This window comes from Hemicordylus capensis, chromosome 1 (assembly GCF_027244095.1).
Source record: "Hemicordylus capensis ecotype Gifberg chromosome 1, rHemCap1.1.pri, whole genome shotgun sequence".
NCBI classification, from domain to species: Eukaryota; Metazoa; Chordata; class Lepidosauria; order Squamata; family Cordylidae; genus Hemicordylus; species Hemicordylus capensis.
Window position 1 is genome coordinate 195,646,090 of NC_069657.1, and position 27,940 is coordinate 195,674,029.

A 27,940-nucleotide genomic window follows, 5' to 3' on the forward strand; every position below is an offset into this window, starting at 1 on the left:
AACTGGAAAGGAAAGGAAAGGAAAGGAAAGGAAAAGACCATTGCTACTGATTGTAAAATTCATCTAATATGGTGCTGTACTATGTTTCATACAGAGGCTGACATCCTGACTAACACACCCATGCAAGCGAAGAAAGCACATGATCTGTGTTTCTGAAATGCAGGTGCTTGCATGGGTGGAGGTTATTTTTCATCTATCTCCCTTCCCCTGAAAATGCTCTATGTGATCTGGAAGTAGGTCTCTGAGGGCTGGGTGACCCTCAGGGACCTACTTTAAGATTGCATGGAGTGATTCCAGGGGGAGGGTGGATCATAGAAAATCACCTTCTCATGTAGGACCCCATGCTTCAGGAATGTGGATGCCAGAACAATTAAAATGTGGATGCTAGTGCTGTGCATGCGCTTTCTTTGTTTGCTTGGGTACAGTGTTAGAATGTTGGTCAGAAAATTCAAAATAAAGCTCTGCCAATGTTTGCAATTTAGAAATTGTACTGTTTGTCTCACGTGTGGGCTATAGAGGTATTGTATGAGAATCTGAAGAAGGATGCTGTTTGAAGGGCAATATTTGAACCACAGTAAATGACAGTCCTAAACTGTAAGCTCATTCCATTCTAAGCTCATGAGCTTTCTTAAGCTCATTCCACTCTTTCAATTGATCCGGTAGCCACTTTAATCAGTTGGCATCATGTTTCTAAGGATCTCCTCTGGATAATTTCTCAAATAATCTTTAAAGACACTTATTTAGCTTCCCGAGTTGTACCTCTGTCTGAAGAGGCAATGAAAAGTAAATAGGGAATTGAAAGAATTGTTTAAAAACTATCTGCTGGTAGCAAAACCCCTGATTTTTACTTTTAATTATTGTCTCATGCCAAGCTCCTGAAGTACATTGTAAGCTCAGAGTTGTTTAAAGATCAGTTTGTGGGTAGAGGCAGCTCCTGAGAGGGAAATACTTTGGGACAAACTAGATGTGACATGGGAGATCCATTAACAACAACACCCCTGTTTTTTTAAGAGCAAAGTAGCCGTGGGGTGGAATTATGTTGGGGAAGTGGCACTGGGGTGGGGGATATTTAAACCTTTCCCCAGCTCCATTTTCCCTGTATAAACCACCCTCTTGGAGCTCCTCTTTGTCTTGTATACAATGTGCCCCCCAACTGTCCCCCATGAGGCAATAACAGCTGTGGGGAGGGTGATTAAGGTCAGGAACATGGCACAGGGAAACAGGATTAACTTCAGCACCATTTCCATTGCCCAACTTCCCATGGCTGCCTTGTTCTTTAAAAAATCCACCAAATCCAGAGAGCCTCTTCACAGATCCTCCATATCATGTCATGTTTGGCCATTATTATTATTATTATTATTATTATTATTATTATTATTATTATTATTATCATCATTCATTCATTCATTCATTCATTCATTTGATTTCTATACTGCCCTTCCAAAAATGGCTCAGGGTGGTTTACACAGAGAAATAATAAATAAATACATACATACAAACAAACATACATACATAAGAAAGATGGCTCCCTGTCCCCAAAGGGCTCACCACCTAAAAAGAAACATAAGATAGACACCAGCAACAGTCACTGGAGGTTCTGTGCTGGGGGTGGATAGGGCCAGTTACTCTCCCCCTGCTAAATAAAGAGAATCACCACAGTAAAAGGTGCCTCTTTGCCATGTTAGCATCGGATGGTTGTTCCCCTTGGATCGTAGCGATCAAACTGGGGCTGCAGGGGGAGATGTAAAATGTTAGGTCAATAATGCTAACTGAAATATCCTGTGCTTCAGGATTTGCATGCTAATTTTGTCTTTGCAGCAATGGATATTTATTTTAATTCAGTGAAAGAAACTATGTACAAAGGACTCAAGCGCTTTCATCGCTGTTTCTTTGATGAAATCATATATTCTTTGTGATGTGGCTAACTTCTGAAAAAATGTAATTAAAAGTACTTATTTCCCCTCAGGGCATCATCATCCTGCCAGGCTTACACATTAGGAGCAATATCTTCCTCAGTCATGGTCCCTTTGAACACTTGGACCCATCACGACTAAGGTGTTGTTATCTAAGGGGAGGCAAGATGAACTCTTGGAGCCTGTTCTAATTATTAGGACACAATACAATGTGGATGGGCATAAGGGGAAATGGTTCTGCTGTCAACTTAAGCCACTCGCATTGGCTTGAAGCTTTTGACACCAGCTCAAAGACAAAAAGGAGGGAAGGATTTCTGTGACTCCATTTTCTATTATTGGAGATCGGTATTCATTTTCTTTTTTATTTCGTTTTAGGAATTTTTACCCAACATTTTTGTGTGTGTTAAAACCCCTGTCATAGTGGTTTACAATAAAATGATAAAACACAATTGGCACAACTCTAAAATCAATGACAGTAATCAATAACCCATCACTCCAACAAAAGTGTGGAGTAGTGTTTAATGTGTTGGACTAGAACCAGGGAGACCCAAGTTCAAATCCCTGCCCAGCCATGAAACTCACTGGGTGACTCTTCTCTCTCAGCCTAACCTACCTCACAGGGTTGTTGTGAGGATAAAAATAACCATGTATACTGCCCTGAACTCCTTGGAGGAAAAGCGAGATATAAATGTAAAACTAAACAAAAATTTTAAAACCTGACAGTAGCAATAATAAAGCAAACAGCATCATAAAAACAGAGATTCTGCCCCAATCAGAGCAAACAGGAAGAAGGCCAGCAGTCTCTTCGAGGAGCAGAGGCGTATCTAGGGAAAATAGTGCCTAGGGCAAGCACTAAAATTGCGCCCCTGTCCAAACATCTGACACCCATACAAGTCACAAATCTGAATATGTGTACAGTGACTTGTATTATATTATTATTTTTAACCTGTAGCCCCTTTGGAGGGCTAACTAGAGGCCGTGGGGGGGTCTTCAAAGGTCCCCCTCCCCCCCCCGCTGGCCTCTAGGGCCTCACAGGGACCATTTGGGCATGTGCGGTGGCCATTTTTTAAAATATTTTTTTTAAAATGGGCACTGAAAACAAAATGGCCACCATGCATGCTCAATTGGCCTCCGTGAGGCCTGGCATGGCCTAGGGTCTCACAGAGGCCATTTGAGCATGCGCGGTGGTCATTTTGTTTTTGGCAGGCATTTTAAAATATTTTTAATTTTAAAAAATTGCGCCCCCTTCAAATGGTGCCCGGGGCATGTGCCCTGCCTGCCCAATCATAGAAACGCCCCTGCCGAGGAGCCTACCTAAAAAGCTACATTCAATCAAGGCATGTTGTATAAAAAGGCAGTGAGAAGAACATAATGATGAGGCCAAGTGGGCTTTATCCAGTTCCCTTTTCTTGATTTTTGTTTGTGCCAAACCAAACAGAGCCACCTTATGGGCAAAATTGTGTGGATACTGGTTGTTAATTTTAAAAAAGGAAAGAATATGACTATTTTGACACTCATCTATCAAGAATAATCTCTGTTCCTGAAATACAGAAAAGTTCACAAATCCTGTTGGATATCCTTCCCCTTCCCCTCTCATCACAAAGCTCCTCTTTAGAATGTGAGGCTGTGAGTGTAGCCATACTTCTTCTGATTTTTATATGGTGACCAGTCAAGGTAGGTTCTGTAATACCAATTTTAAAAATCTGCTACTGCAACTATATTTTCATACAACATGCAATCATGTCACTATGCCAGAAATGGCTTACTTGAGACCCAAGCTTAAGTGGACTGGCTTCCTTGCAACCTAATCTGCATGCAAACTATCCCAAAGTACTTGCATTTAAAGCAGTTTTGTCACACTGAAATCAAATTGTTGATGCCTCATCTTAATTGGGTTGCTGCAGATTGAATTGCCTAGGCTGAACTGGTAGTGGCAAAGATACTATAAGAGGAGCTTTGAGGAGATTTGCTGGTTGGTCTGACACTATGTTACTTTATATCTTAGATCAGGGGTTCTCAACCTTGGGTCCCCAAATGTTACTGGACTTCAGCTCCCATAATCCCCAACCAAAGGCCACTGGGGCTGGGGATTATGGGAGATGAAGTCCAACAACATCTGGGGACCCAAGGTTGAGAATCTATGTCTTAGATGTTCTATTGGTAAATATAATAAAGGAACTGAAAGAGCAATGGGAAACAGGCAAAATCGTTGCTGGAAGGACATGGGTGATGACCGGGCCAGTTCCATGTTTCAGCAGGTTCTCATCAAACTGCTCTCTGTGGGACCCCTCCTACCTGAGTTCTCCTAAGGTTCACGATTGGCCTTATCTTGGCAGCTTGTTTGCAGGGATAAATCCAAGGGTAGCAGGTGCTCTCCTCAAATATTTCCTGCCCGCCCCCGCTTTCAGTCCTCATTTATCAGACAGGAAATTTACAGCAATGAATCATACAATACAGTCATAGCATATCATGGTCCTACAGATTGAAGTAATTATTTTAAAAGGCTTCCACTGTTTAACGAAGTCTCATTCACTCACTCCTTTCCCCCAGAACACACAGCAGAAGCCAGTGCAGACACGTAGACAGGCTCCTCCAACCTCCCAGATGCCAGGCCAACCCTTTAGCTTCCTTCCTGGCCAGGAACTGGGCCGTGTGAGACCATATGTGCAAGGGGCTGCAGGGTCATCTCCAGAATATTTCAGCTGGCCTGCTACTGACCACTGTCCCCACTCCAGTCTTCTTTGCCACATGATCTTGGATAGGAAGACAAAATCAGCCTGGAAAGCCAGTGGGAATATTTCGCCTAATCCAAACAGGGACAGTATTTTCTAAGAGGAATCTGGCCTAGTTTTTGAATGTTTGAAAATGTCAAGCAAGCTTCATTATAGTTAATGTAAATTAAGGTAAATAAAATAACAGCATTAATTGCCTTACCTCTATACAGGGGTGGAGCCACCACTGAGCGGACAGGGTCACTACCTTTCAGGGGCTGTGGCTCGCGCCCCAGTCACGCCCCTTGCATCTGGCGTCAGATGCGGGGGGCAAGATTTAATTCCCAAATGGGACTGTGTGGCCCTGTTTGGGAGCTAAATAGGCCAGCACTGCATTCGCAGTGTGACCAAAGTGACTCCCCCTGCCTTTTAAAATTATTATTATTATTATTATTATTATTATTATTATTATTATTATTATTAATTCAATTTCTATATCACCCTTCCAAAAATGGCTGAGGGCGGTTTACACAGAGAAATAACAAATAAATAAGATAGAACCCTGTCCCCAAAGGGCTCACATTCTAAAAACAAACATAAGATAGACACCAGCCACAGTCACTGGAGGTACTGTGCTGGGGGTGTGTGGATAGGGCCAGTTACTCTCCCCCTGCTCAATAAAGAGAATCACCATGGTAAAAGGTGCCTCTTTGCCCAGTTAGCTCTCTGCCTTTTTAAAGGCAGAGAGAGCTGCTCCTGGCCACGCTGAAATTCAGCGCTGGATGGATTTAGATCCCAAATGGGGCCCGCGCAGCCCCATTTGGGAGCTAAACTACGGCCCCGCATCTGACATCAGATGTGGGGCCATGGCTAAATACTCCCTGCGTCTGATGTCAGACGCAAGGGGCAGGGCTAGGGGGGCTGCGGTGGTGGCAGAACCCAGGCCGACGCTGGCCTCCCTCCGCGCCTGCCTCTATACGATATTTAATGTTCAGCAAAATCCTTGTTCCCCTAATAATGTTCTGTGCTGCCTCTGTGCTCCTCCAAACTAATTCTGGGAGAGAGGAGGCAACCCTGAGCAACTTCCTTGGACAAGAGAGTCACCCCCTCACACACACTCACGCCTTGAACAATGACTGTGGGCACAGAAGTACAGAACAGAAGTGATTTTGGGGACTGGCAGTGCACCTTTTTGAGGGAGCTGGGACAACTGTGACAGTTGCTCAATGATACCAACCCTTGACACTAGCTCTGGGTGATGAACTAATGATGTGAGTAAAACTACATTTAGAAATGCTCTAATTTTAGCTTTTCCTCTCCTCCTTTTGATGTGTGGAAAGCTATTAATGGGGAAACGTTTGCAAGAAGCTGTGCTTTTCTGGATCAGAATGTTTCCTCTCAGTTGTGGGCAGAGCAGGCCTTAGTATAGAGATATGTCTGGTGTCTGTTTTATATTGCCTGCCAGCAGGAGCATTGATGGAGTGAAGGTCTGAAATGACTGTAATTTGTTGCCTCCCCGTTATCAAATGCATCCATCTTGTCTCTTTCCCCCCTTAAATATCTGGACTTTCCTTCACACAAAAGCAATTTTGGGAAAGACAAGTTCATGGTAGTAGAGAAATATGTATCTATTTACAATATTTTAAAAATGAAGAACATCCCTATTTTGTTTTGTTTTTAAACAAATCAATTTAGCTAAGTTTTTCACTTCTATTTTTCCAATCTTTTGCATCATACTCAATGCAAATGATCAAAATGATACCCCAAAAATGATTTGCTTACAAACGCAGACAAGCAAGGAGTAAGACAAAACTGAAATGCCACTAGAAGTAGAAATCTACTTATAAGCCATCTCAGTCTTAAAAGTGTTTAATGGGGTGTACACGATTGACTTCAGTGAACTCATGGCTTCATTCACTCCAAAGAGAATGGAAAGAACATAATGAAGAAGAAAGAAAAGGAACTTGCATGGCAATCTGCTTTCTGCTGAAATAAATGGAACAGTCCTTGTAGGTAGGGGCACTCCATGCACTCACAGGAGCTGCTGCATTTATGAGGGATCTGTGGTAGGGATGTGCATGAAGCATTTCATGCAGTCCGGGGCTGCAGCAAGCGGGCCCTTTAAACAGAGGGAGGCAGGTCTAACCTGCCCCTCCTTGGCTCTTCTGCTACCCCAGCACAGCACTGTCCATAACAAACAGCCCCACTGTCCATTCTTACAAGCAATGTCATGCTGGGGCTCCTTGTATGGGAACGGGGCCATTGTTGTCACAGAAATGGTGTTTTTGTGTGTGCCATTTACATGATGACAATGCCCTTGGGGTGCTGGGAGCAGGGAACTTCCTGTTCCCAAACAGGAAGCTCATGATCGGCATCACTTGTAAGAATGGGCAGTGGAGCTGTTTGTAATGGGCAAGCAACATGCTGGGGTGTTGGGGGACAGCAGAGGAGCAACGGAGGGGCAGGTAAGACCTGCCTTCCTCCATTTAAAGTGCCTCTCCGCCAAAACGTTTCAGCTGGGGGAACTGGAATCATTTTGGTGGTGCCTCGAATTAGAGGCTTTGTGCACATCTGTGGATTGTAATTGCTGGGCAGGACTTCGAGCCATGTGCTTCCAAGTTGTCTTTGTCCTTGTCTATGAGAAGAAATGTTTAGTGCATGCATGTGCAACATGTTTCCTTCCACAGGCAAGAGTGGGAAGCCAGTGAGGTCCACAGATTCTTGGACTGCTGTTATTATATGGAAACTGGTGTTGTGGACATAATTAGTATGTGCTTATTGTCATCTATTGTGCTTGTCCAGGTGAAGCTTGGCTCCAGTACATAGCTGCAGCTCCTTGCAACAGAGATTCACAAGCTAAATAAGTCTGAGTAATAGAGGTCTTGTTTTGCTTCTCTCTTCCCTCTCCCGCCCCTTTCGCAGTTGTGTAATGGAGGTTCTGTCACAGACCTTGTCAAAGGCCTGCTGAAGTGTGGCCAACGGTTGGATGAAGCTATAATCTCATACATCTTATGCGGTGCTCTCCTGGTAAGGATGTTCATTAAGCTTCTAATGACAGCAGAGGGTGCAATTTACCCATCTGATACATTTTCCATTTATAAATGATGCTGTGGCTGACAGTAAGTAGCCGACTGTTACAGCAGCAGGGGACTGTTCTGAGGGTATGATACAGTGGGCAGATGTTTCCATAGTGTAAAGCGCAGATTGTTTTGATTACCCTCCCTAACATTAGGAGAATTGTGATTAAATATGGGAGTGAGCATCTTTTTTTGTTTCTTTCTTTGTTCTTATTGCTGGTACCCAGGGCCTTCAGCACTTACACAACAACCGAATCATTCACCGTGACGTCAAGGGGAACAACATTCTCCTGACAACAGAAGGAGGAGTCAAGCTTGTTGACTTCGGTAATAACAGCTCCCTGCTTTTCCTATCTTTCTTTTTTCTTGATGTCTGGACCATTTAGCCCAAGGCATCTAATTTTGACTGTGTGAGAAAGTAGGCTACTGCATCCAAGTATTCTTATTAGGTGGAATCATGAAACCAGGGTGGGAAAAGGGTTGGCATAAAGTATACACATGAGAAGGCAACTGAGGAAATAGTTTGGAAGCCGAGGAATTAGTCCTGAACCAACTGTATGCGAGCATAGCAGCCACGGTTGTATGCCCATAGGCCTGGTCAGATAATTGGTAATAGTGCCGATCATCCATTTGGTACGATCAGGGAGGTCTAAATGCCCCCTGTCCCGAGTAGCTGACCAGCGCTGCCTCTGGTTATCTGACAGAGGCTACCTATATGTATCCCCAACAGTTGGGTTGGGTCAGGAACTCCAAATGCCCCTTTCCGCAAATTATTCAGTTAGGGGCACACACATGTGGTGCACCTAATTGAATAATTTGGAGAAAGGGGCATTTTCCTAACAAAATGCTTGTTTGCATTGCTGCAAAACCACAACACAGTTCTTAAATTAGATTTAAATAGTTCATCGTTTACATGCAAAAAGAAGGCATCCTTCTTTTGAAAATGACTGTGACTAGCCTTTAGCATATTTACTCCATCTCAGCAGAAGGCAAAGTGGTCCTCTGGGTCCAAAAGCTAACAGAGCCATTTAATTTGCAATTACAGCTGTTAGATATGAGTGTGCAGAACTAGAAGCCTCCCGAAAAGGATAAAAGAGAGATGGAAGACATGCATTCCCCCAAAGGCTTTAACTTCCAGAAAAATGTGCTAAATTTCTTAATGAGGATTTAAATTCAGATCAACCCCCCTCAAAAACAAAATCCTATCTAGAATCTCATACAAGTATAAGAAAAGAAGACTGCAATCCTATTCACACTTTCTTAAGTAAGCCACATTGAACTCAGTAAATAAACATTCATAAGACTGAGTTGGAAGAGTGTTAAAGCCAGCAAGCAGAACAAGATGGTAAAGTGAATCACATAATCACAACACATAAAATACCTAGATGCAATTGTATTCCAGTATGGACGTGTGGCTTATTCACAATAATTTTAGAACAGAGGAACTCGTTCCCAAACAATAATGAAGTGCTTTATATAAAAAAGGAAATGCAGCTCTGCATTATTGCTAATTCCTCTATATTTTAAAACTTGCTTTATTAAAAATAAAAACTCAGTGATTGCTTGTCAGATGAATGTGAGAGCAGATGCCTCTTTATTGCCTCTGTGGGGACAGAAATTCATTATTGATGAGTGGCTGAAACACTCCGGTTTTAGTAGCGATTGGACAAGCACCTAGCCTAAAGCAACAGCTTCTTTAGTAACCTCTTTGGTGTCAAATGGTAGGGGGTGGAAATCGCTTTTCATCTGAAGCAGCCTTCCCAATATAATAATTAGCACTAGCTACAAGACTGAGCAGCAGGAAATAAACCATCAGTGCCACAAGAAAAAGCACGTCAGAGGGAGGAAGTTAGAAAGAACCCATTGCTTCAGTAGCATTTTTCAATAATGTCCACATAATAACCATGTTATCCTCTTCCAGTGGCTCTACAACTCCAAGATGAGCAAGGACAGGAAACAAAGAGTTATCAACTGGCTGTTCCTTATTTAGAGAAGAGGTGGATAAAATGAGCAGTGGATTTGGGGATTGTGTATGTGTGTGTTTTAATACACCGTGACATTTCAATCACTTGCGAAACACGCCGCAGCAAGCATATAATTTCTTTGCTTGGCAAAGAGACACCTTTTAACGTGGTGATTCTCTTCTGTGTAGCAGGGGGAGAGTAACTGGCCCTATCCACCCCCAGCACAGTACCTCCAGTGACTGTTGCTGGTGTCTATCTTATGGTTTTTTTTAGATTGTGAGCCCTTAGAGGGGACAGGGAGCCATCTTATTTATTTATTATTTCTCTATGTAAACCGCCTTGAGCGATTTTTGGAAGGGCGGTATAGAAATCGAATGAATGAATGAATGGATAATTTCAAGCCATTTTTGGAACAGAAGCAAAACTCAGCTTCCATTTCACAACTTCAGCACTGTCACTGCAACTCACAGAACAGCACGGGCAACAGTTCAGCTGTCGTTTGTCGGGTAGGGGGTTTGTGAAGTGGGCAAAAAAAAGTTTGTGAAGTGGGCAAAATGGGCCCAAGGCCCATCTAGTCCAGCATCCTGTTTCGCACAGTGGCCCACCAGATGCCGCTGGAAGCCACAGACAGGAGTTGAGGGCGTGCCCTCTCACCTGCCATTACTCCCCTGCAACTGGTACTCAGAGGCATCCTGCCTTTGAGGCTGGAGGTGGCCCACAGCCCTCCGACTAGTAGCCATTGATAGACCTCTCCTCCATGAAGTCATCCAAACCCCTCTTAAAGCCATCCAGGCTGTTGGCTGTCATCACATCCTGTGGCAGAGAGTTCCACAAGTGGATCACGCATTGTGTGAAAAAGTACTTCCGTTTGTTGGTCCTAGACCTCCTGGCAATCAATTTCATGGAGTGACCCCTGGTTCTAGTGTTGTGTGAGAGGGAAAAGAATCTCTCTCTCTCTCCACTTTCTCCACACCATGCATGATTTTATAGACCTCTATCATGTCTCCCCTCAGTCGTCTTTTTTCTAAACTAAAAAGCCCCAGGTGTTGTAGCCTCATAAGAAAGGTGCTCTAGGCCCCTGATCATCTTGGTTGCCCTCTTCTGTACCTTCTCCAGTTCAACAATGTCCTTTTTAAGATGTAGTGACCAGAATTGTACGCTGTACTCCAAGTGTGGTCGCACCATAGTTTTGTATAAGGGCATTATAATGTTAGCCGTTTTATTTTCAATCCCCTTTCTAATGATCCCTAGCACTGAATTTACCTTTTTCACATCTGCCACACCTTGAGTCGACACTTTCAACGAGCTGTCCACCACAACCCCAAGATCCCTCTCCTGGTCCGTCACCGACAGCTCGGATCCCATCAGCATATACTTGAAGTTGGGGTTTTTCGTCCCAATGTGCATCACTTTACACATGCTAACATTGAACCGCATTTGCCATTTGTTGCCCACTCCCCCAGTTTGGAGAGATCCTTTTGGAGATCCTTTTGGAGCTTCTCACAATCCGTTTTGGATTTCACTATCGAAGAGTTTATCATCTGCAAATTTGGCCACATCGCTGCTTACCCCTGCTTCTAGATCATTTATGAATAAATTAAAAAGCACTGGTCCCAGTACAGATCCCTGGGGGACCCCACTTCTTACTTCCCTCCATTGTGAAAACTCTCCATTTATACCTACCCTCTGTTTCCTGTCTTTCAACCAGTTAGCAATCCACACATGTACTTGTCCCCTTATCCCATGACCGCTAAGTTTCCTCCGGAGTCTTTGATGAGGAACTTTGTCAAAAGCTTTTTGGAAGTCCAGGTAGACTATGTCAACTGGATCACCTTGATCCACACACTCGTTGACACTCTCAAAGAAGTCCAAAGGGTTGGTGAGGCAAGATTTACCTTTGCGGAAGCCATGCTGGCTCACTCCCAGCAGGGCCTGTTCTTCTATGTGCTTTACAATTTTATCCTTGAGGATGCTTTCCATCAATTTACCTGGAACGGACGTTAGGCTAACCGGCCTGTAGTTTCCCGGATCGCCCCTGGATCCCTTCTTGAAAATCGGTGTTACATTTGCTACTCTCCAGTCCTCTGGTACAGAGCCTGATTTCAGGGGTAAGTTAAATATTTTAGCAAGGAGGTCGGCAATTTCATATTTGAGTTCTTTGAGGACTCTTGGATGGATGCCATCCGGCCCTGGTGATTTGTTAGCTTTCAGTTTTTCCAGACAGTTTAGAACATCATCCCTTCCCTTGTCACTTCTATCTGACTCAGCTCTCTAGCCTCCATCCCTAAAAAGCCTGGTTCAGGAACAGGTATGTGCTCAGTATCCTCTGCCATGAAGACAGATGCAAAGAACTCATTCAGCTTCTCTGCAACCTCCATATCCTCCTTAATAATCATTTCACTCCCTCATTGTCTAATGGGCCAACTGCCTCCCTGGCAGGTTTCCTGCTTCTGATGTAGTTAAAGAAGTTTTTGTTATTCCCCTTGATACTTTTGGCTAAATGTTGCCTCCCTTATTGTCACCTTGCATTTCTTTTGCCAGAGTTTGTGTTTCTTTTTGTTCTCTTCGTTTGGACAGGCCTTCCAATTTCGGAAGGAAGTCTTCTTCCCTTTTATGGCTTCTTTGACGATGCCCGTTAGCCATGCTGGCATCCTCCTGGACTTAGTGGTACCTTTCCTCCTTTTGTGTATACAATCTAACTGGGCTTCTAGTATTGTGGTTTTGAGTAAACTCCATGCACTCTGGAGCGAAGTGACTCTCCTGATTTCCCCCCTCAGCTTTCTTTTCACCATACTCCTCATTTTGGAGAAGTTTCCTCTTCTGAAATTCAAAATGTCTGTGTTAGACATCCTTGGTGATTCTCTCCCCAAATGTATGCTGAATTTGATGGCACTGTGGTCACTGTTCCCTAAAGGGTCGATGACACTGACGTCACGCACCAGGACCTGGATGTCACTCAGAATTAGATCCAAGGTCGCCTTCTCTCTGGTTAGTTCCATGACCAACTGTTCTAGGGCACAGTCATTTAGCGTATCTAGAAATTTGACCTCTTTGTCCTGACTTGAATGTGAATTTACCCAGTCTATGTGTGGGTAATTAAAATCACCCATAATTACAGCCCTGCCTCTCCTTGACGCCTCCCTGATTTCCTCCTGCAGCTCCCAGTCACTGTCGGCATTATGATCCGGAGGGTGATAGCACGTCCCCAGTAGCATGTTCCCTTTCCGGCCTTGTATAGTCACCCACAGGGTTTCTGTGGAGGACTCCAGTCCACCTAGGTTTTCTAGCTTGTTAGATTCTATCCCTTCTTTAACATACAGTGCTACCCCTCCTCCAAGGCGCCCCTCCCTGTCCTTTCTATAGAGTTTATACGCAGGGATAACAGTGTCCCACTGGTTCTCACTGTTCCACCATGTTTCTGTTATGCCCACTATATCTATTTCTGCGTTAGCAACCAAGCACTCCAGCTCACCCATCTTGGCTCGCAGGCTTCTGGCATTGGCATATAAGCACCTATATGCTGAATCTCTCCCCTGATGTATGCTATTCTTTTGACTTTTTGACCTGCTGGCACAGGCTCCCGTCTGCTCTTTGTGTGGTTCTGCTCTGTCCCCTTCTGTTTTATCTGAATTCTTTGCAGCCTTGGATATATTCAATTCTGAATTCTTTGCATTTTGGATATATTCAAGATTAAGCTGCAACAAAGCATGTATTTTTAACGACATCCATGGGGTTATTTTTCTTTTTTATCTAGCCTGATGATAATTGATGATGATGATGATGATGACGATGATGATATATTTATTCATATAACACCACTCCTGTATATAGCACTTTTACAAAGTCTGTGCCCCAAGGTGCTGTCAGTCTGACACAAGGAGGACAACAGAGGAAGGAGAGTGAGATGGAGGCAAGGGCAAACAAGGGAAGAATATGTGATTATTGCAGTTGTGTCTGTTTAGGCTTCGTTGCAGCAGGGTATGGGCAGAGGTGCACCTAGATAATTTTGGAGCCTGGACCTAGAGGCTTTTGGAGGCCCCCCCCCACGCAAATTAAGCATCATCATGCTCTGCTGGGTAACCACACCACCTAGGACAGACTAAAGAGGATTTGGGGGGCCCCTGGGGCTGTGGAGGCCCTGGACTATGGCCCCAAAGACCAGGGGTAAGAGCACTTCTGGGTATGGGGACTAGGGGCTTGTGCCAAACCCCTCACGGGAAAGATGAGGTTTTGCAATAACACCGCTTATCAACACAGGTGCATAACTTCTTATTTGTTCAAAACGATAATCACTTCATATGTAAACCTGAGTAGATCCAATATAGAGCAAGTTCTCCTAATATTACATCTAGTTTGCAACATGGGAGAGGGAACTTCTTCTCTCATACTTCCACCTCCGCTTTCTGTATCCACCAGTCATAACACTGCCCGGACTTTCGGTGTAACATGGTGACTTTTAATATAAAATTTTGAAGAAAACTGACCTCTCTTCTGCCCCCGCCCCCACCCCAGAGATTGCCTGGGCCTGGACCTATTTATTTTTTATTCATTCATTCATTTGGTTTCTATACTGCCCTTCCAAAAAATGGCTCAGGGCAGTTTACATTAAAACAAAACAATTGAAATCAATTAACAATTAAAAACAAATACAATAAAACACCATTAAAAATCCAACAGTTAAAACATTCAAAACAGTTTAAAAACCCTGGAAAACCAGGTTACAGCAAGTTAAAAACATTTACAACAAATTAAAAACCCTGGAAGGTCATGCCTGAAGGCCAATAATGAATTCAAATTACAAACTGAGTGCATTCCACAGCACAGGAGCAGCTACAGAGAAGGCCCACCTCTGAGTCACCACCAGATGTACTGGTAACTGGAGACAGACCTCCTCAGATGACCTGTGTGGTGGGGATCATGCAAAAGAAGGCGCTCTCTATGACCTACGAGGCCTATTGGGAAATCCATCTCTATCCTTAACAGTATAATGCAAAAACAATTAGGTCTTGCAGTTAAACTGGTTTAGTCTAATTGAAGAGAACGTAAGGCAGTTTCAAGATTGCTGTTAAAGATATCACTACAGTATAAACTGATATAGGCATATCTACTATAAACTGATAAAGGCATGAGAAAGGGCATGCACATACCTCTTGCCTGCGGGCTCCCCAGTGGCATCTGGTGGGCCACTGTGTGAAACAGGATGCTGGACTAGATGGGCCTTGTGCCTGATCCATCAGGGCTGCTCTTATGTTCTTATGTACTCTACAAAATTATATAGGCTTTATACTGGTTTGTCATGGCTTTCCCCAGAGAATCTTGGGGACTGCAATTTGGCAAAAGATGCTGAAAATTCTCTGTTGGAGATCCCTGCTTTCCTTTTGCAAAACTACAGTTCCCAGGGTTCCCTGGGTGAAGGGGATGGTTTTTAAACCAGTTTAGGTCTGTGGTGTGACCTTAGAATAACTTGCAATCTGGAATATGTCAATTTGATGCTATTAAAGCATATTAGAAGAAAGTGATTATGAAACTGAATATACAGCCTAAATGATGTACTTTAAATTATGGAACTGGAAATGTAATATATAGCATTGCTTGTGAAAGTGACTTTAGTTGCAAGTGCTGTTTGTTTTATTCTATAGACTCTTCTTGTCACTCTGTTCCCCATGGGCTCTGATATAAGATGACTTCAAAGTGATTTTTCCCCATTGTTGTTAGCATGCTATTGGCTACCAACAGGATTTTTTTGTATTAAAAAAAAAATCAAAAGTACAATCATTTTTATTTTTAACAACCAGCAAATTTGATATATCTTTAGCAAAACTGCTGTCTCCCTGAACCTCTAATCTAGTAAACATCTCCATTAAAGATAATATAGTTGATTTCAAATGGTAAAGAAAGTTTAATCCAAATGGGGAAGTGAAGGAAAAGAACAAATGAAAATTAGATGGGAGATTCATTATGAGTTAGAGAATAATTCTAGAAACGGTTGGCAGCTTGTTTTGAATTCCTCTGGATTATCTTTCTGCTGGCATATAATTCCTTCTTTGATTAACAAATATAGAAATTCTCCCATCTACTTCTTAGATAGGCAGAGGTTATGGCTTCCTCTACTGCAGTACAAATCTGCCAATGCCAAGTATAGTCATTTTGGTGAGTGCCCAATATGCAAGTGTGTCCCAGAATAAAGTGACTGAAACTAATTCTAATTCAAAGGCAAGCCTACATTGATTCTATCAATAATGTCTTTCCAAAAAGATACAGTGACAGATCAATTCTCAAACACCTAGAGTCATTTGTTTTGCCAAAAATAAAAATTCACCTGCTGGGGAAAATTGTTGCGCAAATCCACCAATATTGATTCCATCTCAGTCATTGTATTGAAAGGGCAATAATACTGCTATTGCTTCAATGCTGGAATATGTTTTTTTTTTTCATTATAGGTGTTTCTGCACAGCTCACCAGCACCAGGCTGAGGAGAAATACATCAGTGGGAACCCCATTTTGGATGGCTCCTGAGGTGAGCTATGTATTGGTTACAAAGTCTGCTCTTGCTATGGGAAGATGAGAGTACCACTGCGTCATCGCAGAGGCCTTTGGGATAGGGTGGCCAACGCTGCATTGGCAGAAACAGGGACAGGGACTCTGGGGTGTGTGTGTAGCCACCTAGAGGCGGGTTTAAAACAAACAAACAACCTTTTAAAGCCGCCTCTGAGCAGCGGTGGAGCGGGACAGTGTCGAGGGCAGCAATGGCGTTCTGGGGCAGGGGCGGCCAGGGCTGTCTGGGGCGTGGGGCACGCTGGCGAGTGGTGACAGGTGCATGCTGCTACCTAAAGAAAGCCTGGACTCGGACTAGAGCACTCACTGCCATGGCCACCGGCCACTCACCGACCGTGTGTAACTGAAGAAGGAGGGAGGGGAGGAGCTGGGCGGGCGGGCGAAAAGCTCCCTTCCTCAGCCCTGCCTGCCTCCAAATGAGGCAGACAGGCTGATTTCAGGCTTCTGCGCACACAGAATAATAGTGTGGGATTATTTCATCTGTTTGAAGGAGCAACGTTATAATTCCAAAACAGATTTTTTTTTTTAAAAAAAGTTAATAAATAAAAATAAAGCAAGCCTTATTTCTCTCTCTCTCACAACATAAATATTTCTGGGATAAGTCCTTGGGCTGCAATCCTATGCACACAGCAGTTACTTGGGAGTAAGCCCCAATGAGTTCAATAAGGCCTTACTTGGAATATGCTGAATAGAATTGGCTGCAGTTCTATGCAGCATTCACTAGATATAATCCTTTTTCTGATTTGAAAATTAAACCATATAAATCACAAACCTGTCCAAATAACTTATGCTGATGACCTTTCTCTAAAATTATGACTCCCCTTCCCCCTAAAGCAACAAACAAAATAACCAACCAACAACAAAGAAAAGCTGGCATAAGGACTATAGAATGGTGGACCTAGTAGACTATTTTTGACTGGCCTGGGTTCTAGGTTCTAAACTGTGCCTGTTAGGTTGTCCATGAAGAGAAAGCAATCATCTCGGCATTCTTAAAAACAACTACAACAAATATTTCTGCATTAAAGACAGACACATTTCCAACAGGATAAATCTGAAGTTGTCCAATTAGTAATTTCAGTTAAATTGCCTTGTTTTATTGGAAGCTATAACTCACCCTCCCTCTCTTTCACCCTCAGCAGAAGTGAGAGACTAAGAAAAAGACAAGGGAGCTAGCAAGAGGCAGAAGAAGATGGAGGGGGGGGGGCTGTTTGCTTCATAGTAAAAGAACTACTCAGAGGAAGGGCCAGTCCACCCTATCCCCCACTTGCTCCTGTCAAGTATCCCAGTTGCACAGGGTCATGCCATCTTCCCATTCTGTCTCTTGCTCCCCCCACCTGGAAAGAAGGAGGGAAAGGGGACAAGATGACAGGATGGGCTCTGAGCGCATTCTCCCTGAGAAGGAAGCGACAATCATATATGTTCACAAGCACAAACACTCCAGGTGGCAACATAAGCAGGAAACCCCGCCACAGCACTGGGAGGGGAACAAATGTTGTGTGTGTGCGTGTGTGTGTGTGTCTGGGGTCGGGTTTAAAAGGCCGGCCCAATTAGGGATTCTTGAGCAGCCAAGTTCCATCCCCCTCCCCTCCAGAAAGGATGGGGATGGGGGACCCATCCCCTTGGAGGGTTTGCAGTCCCTAGGCTTACTCATGAGCAGGGCTGGTCACCAGAGTCAGCATTGCTCCAGTCAGAGGAGCGATTTGACAGATGTGATGACAATGGATGCCGACCCAAGATGGACTGTGCTCACTCAAAAGAGTGCCAGGCCATGCGGATATCCCCTCACAACTCGAGAAGAACTGTCACGGGGGGGGTGGGGAGAACTGCCAAGTGAAAATCTCTAATAAAGTGTGATTATAAAACAACCCCTTCTCCCACGGACTGCTCTCTTATGAGAGTGCGAGGCCACTGGGGCTCTATATCAAGCCAGGTTGCTGTATGGAGGAAAGTTGTGGGGACAGGTTCCCCAGCGACTGCTCTCCCTGTCTTGGCGACTACAGCCTCAGCCCTTCAGCCTATCCACCCGTGTAGGCTTGTGCCCTGAAATGGTGACCTTGCTCTCTTGACTGCACTGGAAACCAGGGTTTCCTTCTCCCATGATTCCCTGAACCGACAGATCTGCATACGGTGCAACGCTAGACCAAAAAAGTTTTGAATGGGTTTAAGGGTCCATCTGCACACCTGATGATCCCCCTATCCACACATTGGCTGGGCTCTGACACATAGAGCGTCAAAATCTCCTATGGGAGCATGCAAGACTTCATAGGGGAAGAGGTGGGGGTTGCAGCACTTCTCTTCTGCCCTTTACCATGGAGAGTTGGGGGCCTCACACAATTGGGGGCCCTGTTGTTGGGTTAGCTCAACTCGTGAGCATGCAGTCTGATGGGAGACCTAGGGCTTACAGCACATGGTCCTCCCCAGAAGACTGGCCCTCTCATGAGAGGGATAGCCCAGCAAGAGGGTAGTTTGGTCTGTGTGAACTGCTTTGGTGGGGTGATCCCTCACAACAGCATCCTAGGTCAGGGCAGGACAGACCCCCACCGCAGGATCCTTTGGCCCTCCCTCATATAAATATCCCTTCCTAGGAGATTTTCATGTTCCCTTCCCTTTCCTGAGTAACAGGGAAATAGTGCCTCCCCCATATCCCCCCTACTGTGCTTGTGCTGGAGTATTTAGGTGCAGGGCTCTTAGGAGGGTGGAGGTGCCATCAATGTCTGAAGAAGCACTGGAATGGCATGGCATTTAAAGGGATTTAAATGCCCTTTCCACACCAAGGGTGGGTGCACGGCTCTGAAAATGTACGATCACACTCAGCATGCCCCATTCAAGATCGTAGCCAATTGAGGCTGACATGCTAATGCATTGTCCACAGTCTGATCTTGCTGGGATCAGCCTCAGCAGCCAAGCAGCAGGGAGGGGTTCCCTTCCCCTGGACCTGGAGGTTGGCGGATTGTAGTTGGAAGAACGTCTGTGGTGCAGTTTAAAGTTTAAAATTGAGACCGTAGGTTTGCCATAGAGGAGAGGTCTATCAATGGCTACTTGTCTGGTGGCTATAGGCCACCTCCAACCTAAGAGGCAAGATGCCACTAAATACCAGTTGCCGGGGAGCAACAGCAGGAGAGAGGGCATGCCTTCGCCTCTTACCTGTGGGCTTCCCAGAGGCATCTGGTGGGCCACTGTGTGAAACAGAATGCTGGGCTAGATAGGCCTTGGGCCTGATCCAGCAGGGCTGTTCCTATCCTCCGGTTTTGTGCTCAGTCTGAATTCGGCCAGAGAGGAAGATATGGTATGTCTGGTGAGAAAATGTGGGGCTGGCAAGAATGTGAGGCTGGCAAGGAAGGGCAATGCTCCCACCCCAAATGAGGAGGCTCCTCTGTGGTGTTTACTTACTTACTTACTTACTTATTCGATTTCTATACCGCCCTTCCAAAAATGGCTCAGGGCAGTTTACACAGAGAAATAATAAATAAGAAAGTTGGATTCCTGTCCCCAAAGGGCTCACAATCTAAAAAGAAACACAAGATAGACCCCAGCAACAGTCACTGGAGGTACTGTGCTGGGGGTGGATAGGGCCAGTTCCTCTCCCCCTGTGAAATAAAGAGAATCACCACGTTAAAAGGTGCCTCTTTGCCAAGTTAGCAGGGATGTTAGCAAGCCAAGGTAGTGCTTGCCTAGGCCACAGACCCTGGTATGCTAACACCCGCCCACCCCGTAAGTGAGGCAATCCAGTTTAACACCATTCACGGCCACAGCCAAACTGAGACATTTTTCTTTTACTCCCAGCATGACCTTGAAACTAAACCTCAAAAATCAGAGATGGGATTGTGCTCTGTCCTGTATTCCTTAGTGTGTGTCCCTTTCTTTCTCTGCTGCTCTGTACTTCTTAGCAAAAGCAGGATGGGAATGGAATGGCAGCATCCAGAATAAAGCAGGTATTGCAGATTGCAAGAGAACATCTTTGGCATGCAAAGGACAACTTGCCATCTTTTTTTGCTTGGGCGTCCCAAATGGCCCCTGTATTGTGAACACACAATTCCACGGTTCCTTTCTGTATTCACACTAAAACAGAAGCTCTGTTTCCCAGAATGCCCTAATATAAATATTTCCTGGAGGTGCAATGTTTACGGAGATATTCTTCTATTTTATTGGAGCCATCTTTCTGTCAAGCAATTCATAAAAAGGACAAGCATGTTCTAGAAAAGCAGTACTTTTCTTCTATAGAATAAAATTAATATTTGAAAAATGTTCTCTTCAGAGCATACAAGAAGCAATAAATGAGTTAGCACTACAGAACACTAAGAAAATATCTGTATGCATTTTTAATATGCCGTGCTATCTTTGAATAGAAAAGATTAAACCAGGGGATTTTACAAAAGTTCTTACTTATACTCTAAAATAGAATTTTATCTTCAGTGATGTTCTGGAAGCATCTTGTTGAATAAAGCCTTTTAGTTGAAAGCTCTAACTCCTGCTGTAAGAGCAAAACTTTTTATCTAATCCTAGGATTTATTTTGATTGGTCTAAATGATGACTTGTAATATCAAACTTACATTTAAAGTGACGATACAACAATATGTACAGGGGGAAATTTAATTAAAATGACTTTAAATCCCTTTTAATGAAAAATCTAGCTCTCAGCAAAATGGCAGAGCTGTAAGTAATTGAAAATGGCAACCTCTATCTTAATGATTTAAAACTAATTGGAAATAAACACTGCCGAGTACAGATGATCATTTTAAAAAGGCATTGCTCTCCTTTGTCCCTTTCTCTCCTTCAGCTTCTGCTAGTCACCACTCAGTGGCCCATATCATGGGGCTTAAGGTCAGCCCCAGGTTAATAGCTTTAGGTTTCTTTACCTTCCTATTTAGCTAACATTAGTCTCTCTGATATAGATGGACATTTTGTTCTGTGCTTGAGTGCCATCTAAATAACCAGAAGAATCTATGTGGTAATGGAAAAAGCTAATCAGGAAATGTATAATTTCTCTGGTGTGACAAAAGAATTTGAGGAAAACATGGACTTCCCACAGTTCTAAAACATAAAAACTGATAATGTTAGCCATTCAGCATGAAGTTATTGATTATGAGGTGTTTTGCTGCAACTATAATTTGTTTTAGTCTTATTCCCCAGTTTGAACATACTGACTGGGATAAGGCTGGTGCCATGGTAGTAGTAATGGTAAAAGCAAAGTCACAGCAATTTGCTCTAGAGGAACAATAATCAATATACAAAAGGAGGGGAGGGAGGAGGCTGGAGAAAGGGCTCTCGTGAACATGAAGGCAAGCATTATTCTGATCCCCACCATATTTTCACTGAGCTAATTTTGCAATTTACATTGGTGTGGAAGGAATGAGCGTAAAGGGCTTTTGCCCACGTCTTGCTTTGGGTCACTAGCAGGTGTCTATTTCTCTTGTAAACTCCAAGCATTTTGAAAGGTTTAATTGAGAACTTTATTAAGAAACAACTTCGTTCCACTTCTCTCCTTTTTTGCTTCTCTCACCCTCTGCCCTTCTAACTCTGTGCTCATACTCTCTACAGGATCCCCACTGGGACAAACTTCTAAATAAAAACCTTGATTATCAGACAGGATCCCACAGTGGAGTCACTGTTGCTCGTTGTTCAGTCCTTGCTTGTCTCAAAATACGACCCCTGTTAAAAACAAATTGTGACTGAAGTCATAGATGGTCTGGATGTAATATTTTAAAATTTTCCCTGCTGAGGTGTCCTAGTTGTCATAATGTAAATGTTTAGCCTCACTAAACCATTAGATTTACTGGAGCTCAGGGATAATGACAGACCTTTATCACAGTCTGAAGTCCACAGATGCTTAGAGAAACATTTCTAGAAACAGCACAACCATACACCTTTACTATACTATCCATAACACTTTTAATTATGTTGACAAGGGTTTTAAATATACTTTAAAGGAAATGTTAGATGCTTAATAATTATTTTTTTTTGCAAGATTATCATCATTGGAACATCCTAAGAATTGCTTCCAGAGTGCGATGCATTGCCTATATAAGCGTTTAAAATATACATAGCATTTATATAGCATTTTAGTGTTCAAAGGATTTCATATATATTAACCTGTGAGCAGTGGCGCACCTAGGTAATTTTGGAACCTGGACCTGAAGGGCTTCGGAGGGCCCCCCCCGAGCCCCTCCCCTTAAAGAAAAAAAAGAAAAGAAACCTGCAGAGCTCTGCCACTGCCAGCATGTGAGTCGGGCAGTTCCGGGCTTGCCCCGCTTCAGGGCGCCTTGCCACCACGATGGGTCCCTGGTTCAAGCAGCCTGCTGCGAAGCTATGCCAGTGGTGGCACCTTTGCTTTTTGCCACCTTGCCCGTGCAGGCCCTTTGGGAGGGTGGTATGGGGTGCTGGCTGTCTGGCGGAGTGAAACTTGCCGGGGTGCTCCTCCTCCTCGTCTGCAGCTGGCTAGCCTTGGACTCTGCCAAGTGGGGTTGGCCAGCCACTGTTGCCCTGCAAGGCACAGAGCAGGATGGGGAGAGCTGGACGCTCTCGCCGGTGATCAAGGCCTGGATGGTGCACCCATCCATGCTGCATGCTGCACCCGCAGCCGCCACCATGGCCTGCTCAGCTCACCCCCCGCCCACTCCAGCAGCCATGCACATGGCAGCGAAAATGGCAAAGCTCAGCAGGGCAGCGGTGGGGTGGGTATGGGGTAGTTACAGGCCGCTTGGGGAGGCCCCCTCCACTGTGAGGCGACAGACCAGAACCCCAAAGTCTGGGGGTAAAAGCTCCCCTGCCTGTGAAGTAAATGACTGTTGTTATCACTGTATTGCAGATGGGAGACTGAGTAAAGTAGTAGCTGGGAAGTTGCAGGTCTATAGGTTGTTGGGCTGTCCTCTAGTTCATAGAGGTGGGCTCTGGGCATGCATGGGAGATAATCTTCCGCCGGATATTAATCTCTGCTGCACAGAACCTGGTGACACCGTAGGTGGCAGCAGGTTTGCTATCGGAGAGCAGCAAAGAGGTGTAAAACTGGTCCGTTTGCCCAGGATAGCCATGTAATAGTGGTAAGATGAGGGAGGCACGGATGTCCCTGTAGAACAAGCACTGCAGAAGAACGTGTCCTGTTGTTTCTACCTGGCCTGAGCCACAGGGGCACTTGCTGTCTGAGATTGGGACCTTCCTATAGTGACCTTCTAGCACAGCTGAGGGAAGCACATGGCAAGACGCCAGTGTAACGGCCCTCCTGTGCTTTGGGACTTCCAATTCTGTTAGGTATGGCAAGGGAGAGCTGACATACCTGAGTCCTTCACTGACAGGGGAGTTTGGGGTCTTGTCTATGTCAGATTGGTGCTCTATATCCATAATACATTGCTTGATGAGTGCCTTGGCCGGGTCATACCCCAGGTTAACTAAGTGAAGCAGGGATAGGCCGAGGGACTTTATTTTATTCATAACTGTCAATTTCCAACTGGATTGGAAGTCATCACATACCTTTGTGGGGGCTAGACCTGAGGGGGAAAGGGAGAGCTTTAGCCAGTAGTTCGGTATGATCATTCATACCTTTGCCTCCACTTTCATCAGGCCTGTCTCTAGTTGCAGGATAGCGTTAGATACACATCTTGGTACTTGAAGAACTACTCTTAGGAACTTTGATTGCACGCATTCCAGAGTGGAAAAGTTAGGGAAGGGGCCAAACTGGGCACCATAGAGTAACTGAGCTATCGGCTTGGCTTCATACAGTTTTAGCGCTGCGGGTATATAGTGGCCACCTCTTGTTTGGAGGAACTTAAGAATAGTGGAGGAGCTCCTCTGTGCATTTAGTGCTGCATACTCCCCATGTGTCTTCCTAGAGTCAGAAGAATGTAGGATTATCCCCATATAGGACTATATTTAAAGCAAGATACCTGTTCTATCTTGTGCCCATCTATAAACCAGGAGTGGGTTTTGGGCCTTTTAGCAAAGGCCATGATTTTGGTTTTGTGATAATTAAGCTCCAGCAAATTATTGTGATAATTAAGTTCCAGCAACTAAGACACTCCCTTGACCAGGCACATGGCTACCATTGAGCAGGTGAGGATGACCGGTCCCTGGCTGTGGCAGCCCTGAGCACTTCCAGGGGCTGCTAGAGGCTCACCCCCACTTCCCCCCACAGCTTCGGGGGCAGCCAGAGTCGCTCATTCGCCCCTGCCCCAGGGGTTGACTGGCCCTATCCTTGGCACTGGCCACACCCCCTGCATCTGATGTCAGACACAGGGCCATGGCTTGGGAGGCGCACACGACTGAAAGCCACAGGGAGCAGGGAAGCCACCAGCAGGACTACGTCCTCCTGTCACCCAAGTGCTCTCTATGCCCCTTGACTGAAAGGAGCCAAGGTGCTCCCCATCTCAAAGGGGAACTTTAGCCCAAAGAGAGGCACCACCTCCTCTAAGCATGTCATCATAAAGGTAAAGTTGTGCCATCGAGTCGGTGCCGACTCCTGGCGCCCACAGAGCCCTGTGGTTTTCTTTGGTAGAATACAGGAGGGGTTTACCGTTGCCTCCTCCTGCACAGTATGAGACGATGCCGTTCAGCATCTCCCTATATCTCTGCTGCCCGATATAGGTTAGGTGTCTTTAATTTGTGGATGGGATGGCCAGGAGCAGGCAAAAGAGGGGGCCCACAAAGGGCACTTTACCAAGTGTTTCCTCAGACCTGGAGCAGGCTTATGTTCTTTGTTTATGAAATTCCAATGTCTAATCTCATAAGATGATGAAAAATATTGTCTGATTCTGATCCATATGGCTCACAACCCTATTCATATGTACAACATACATGAGTGCAACATACTGTGTACAGTGCACACACATGCAGATTTGTACACATGTACAGTTATCCACACATTATGTCCATGGCTTATACAGTAATATACTTCCTATCTGTGCCCTGCGTTTGAGGGGGCCTGTACGTAGATACACTTTAAAAATGAACTCATGTACTGTCATTCCTACAAAATCATGTACATGTGCAAAGACATCTGTATGTACAAACAATGTGATGTCTAAATATGGTTACAGTTTGGTATGAGTTACAAGAACTGCTTCATCATCAAAATGTTATGAGTGAATCTATTAATACTGATCAGGATCTCAGATTTTTCTGGGATAGGGTTGAGGGAGGATGATCAAGCATAGCCTTTCATAGATATACTTTGCTGCCTTATAACCATGCTGATGGCTGCTTCTTCTTTTTTGAGATTTCAAAAGAAAAAGAAAAAAGAAAGGCAATTGATTTTGCTGTGCTTCACAAGACTGATTGACTCCCTCCCTTCTGAGTCACTGCTTTGAATGAGTTGATTTACATGCTTTCAATGAAGCAAGAGATACTATTTGGGACAGATGTTTTAGAGAAGTGGATAAAGATATTAAAGAAGTTAGAAATATGGTAATAACTGCCTTAGTAATCCCCCCCCTTAATGAAAGTGTCCACATTAGAAGCCAATGTCCACTAGGGTGGGTTTATATTCAGTAAGCAGCAATTCAGACAACATGCTTGAAGGACATGGGATAATTGTATGAAGAATATATATTTTAAGTGCAGGGCTGTCATTTATCTCCATTATAGTCTGATTGGGCACGCAACACAAAATAATAAAATTTAACCATTTCATGCCATGTCCCCTTCCCATCTCTCCTTCAGCCTGATTCTCCCTGCTTTTTGTGAGTTCACAAGCTTTGTGAATATAGGGCGAGGGAAGGTGGAATTGTTGTGTGAACTGTTGCACTGAAACAATTGTTACATTATGATGTGACTTGCCAGACAAGGGAGGGATTTATGGCAACTGCTTGACTTTCCCATGACGTGTCAGCAGAAGTAGTTTGGTTAGTTTGTTTTTGTTTAACGAGAGAGAAGTGCGACACAAGGCATTTGCTGAAGAAATGACTAGAACTTAGGAAGCTGCCTTCTATGGAGTCAGGCCATTGGTCCATCTAGCCCAGTAGTGTCCACACTGACTGGCAGCAGCTCTCCAAGGTTTTAGGCAGGAGTCTTTCCCAGCCCTACCTGGAGATGCTTCCAGGGACCTTCTGCATGCAAAGCAGATGCTCTACCACTCAGCTGCAGCCCCATCATATGACTTCTGACCTATTCAGAATTGGATCCAGCCATGTCCCTGATATTTGTTCTTAGAAAAGAGAAACAACATTAATAATCAGGAAATATTTCAGATTAAATCTGTAATCTTTTACACTTTATATGGGCTCCAGAGTGACCCAATACCAAATGTCTTATGTATATCCAAATCGTCACATGCTAAATATGCAGCAAAGTAAAGGTAAAGTATGCCATTGGGTCGGTGTCGACTCCTGACGACCACAAAACCCTGTGGTTTTCTTTGGTAGAATGCAGGAGGGGTTTACCATTGCTTCGTCCCACACAGTATGAGATGATGCCTGTCAGCATCTTCCTATATCGCTGCTGTCCAATACAGGTGTTTCCCATAGTCTGGGAAACATACCGGCAGGGATTTGAACTGGCAACCTCTGGCTTGCTATTCAAGCCATTTCCTCACCGCATCATTAGGTGGCATACAGCAAGGTAGTGACTGGATAATGAGCAAATGAGGAGGATTTTTCCTTTCTTTTTGCCCATTCACATCCATCACTTCAATACAATTCATCTGTAGAGTGAGCAGGGCCACTTCCAGGTTTCAGGCAAACTGCCCTCCATGGGGCCCCCTGCTACTTGGAAGGGCCCTGAGAGAGTTGCTCTGTCCAGTAGTAGCCTGTTTGGGTGGGGCAGAGGGGCAGAAAATTAGTCTCAGGTGTGACTTGTTCCCACACTTCTTGTCCCGCCCTGGCTGCCTCACTTCCCTCACTTTGCCCCCCCCCCACTGTGTTAACCCCAGGTGTGTGGGCTGGTCAGTCATTGGGTTGGGGATCTGGGCAACTGACCAGACCACATACCTGGGATTAATGCAGAAGTGAGGGAGCATGAGCTGCTGGGACAAGGTGAGATGAGTGGGGATGGGCTGCGCTGCTTGTTTCCCACCCCTGCCCCACCCCGATGGGCTGCCACTGGTTCTGCCACCACCAGGGGTGTAGCTATAATTGAGTGAAAGGGTTCAAAGAACACGGCCCCCAACTCCTGAGGGCCCTCCAGCTCCATCCTTCCCTATTTTCTTCATTATCTCCCTCACTCTGGGGGGCCGCCAAAGAGAGGGATGAACACGGGCCCCTTCTCCCCTAGCTACGCCCCTGGCCACCACCACATGAAGGCTGCAGATATGGTATTGGGGCCTTTCTCTGAAGCCCCTACAACTGCAGAACAGTCCTGGCCCTGGGTGTGAGTTTGGTGACTGAAAGCACACAGTTGGTTCTACTGAGTTCTTTATATATTAAATTCCTCAGCATTGCTCCTGCGACTCATACTGAACAAAGCTTAAGTTATTCTCCCTCATGTATGAATGGTCTCTGTTGAATCTATAAAACTGAATTGTGGATATGCATGTTATCTATCTATCTATCTATCTATCTATCTATCTATCTATCTATCTATCTATCTATCTATATCTCATTGATGCTCTGAGCAAATTGCCTATGAAATGTCATACAAAAGCCAGAAATTCAGGTGGTGCATTTTATTTGCTTAACTTGGCTAGCTGTTTTGCTTTGTTTGGAGCAAGGATAGGAGTTTTGTGCCACATTTTGGAGGTTTTTCCCTACACTGAGTTCCATTTTCAGCATAAGGCTGGCATACCTCATAAGCTGCTT

General features: G+C 44.6%; 1 protein-coding gene across 23 annotated transcripts in view; it reads left to right on the top strand.

The window, feature by feature from the left end:
• MYO3B (myosin IIIB) overlaps positions 1-27,940 on the top strand; it is a 523,310-nt gene that overhangs the window by 96,401 nt on the left and 398,969 nt on the right. For 22 of the 23 annotated variants that reach the window (XM_053283475.1, XM_053283469.1, XM_053283482.1 and 19 more), the window contains 3 exons: positions 7,547-7,651; positions 7,929-8,028; positions 16,106-16,182. In XM_053283475.1, the coding sequence (XP_053139450.1) occupies positions 7,547-7,651; positions 7,929-8,028; positions 16,106-16,182 (282 nt within the window). Of the gene's footprint in view, positions 1-6,986; positions 7,090-7,546; positions 7,652-7,928; positions 8,029-16,105; positions 16,183-27,940 lie in introns of those variants that run through there. The other variant, XM_053283485.1, reaches the window with a different exon arrangement.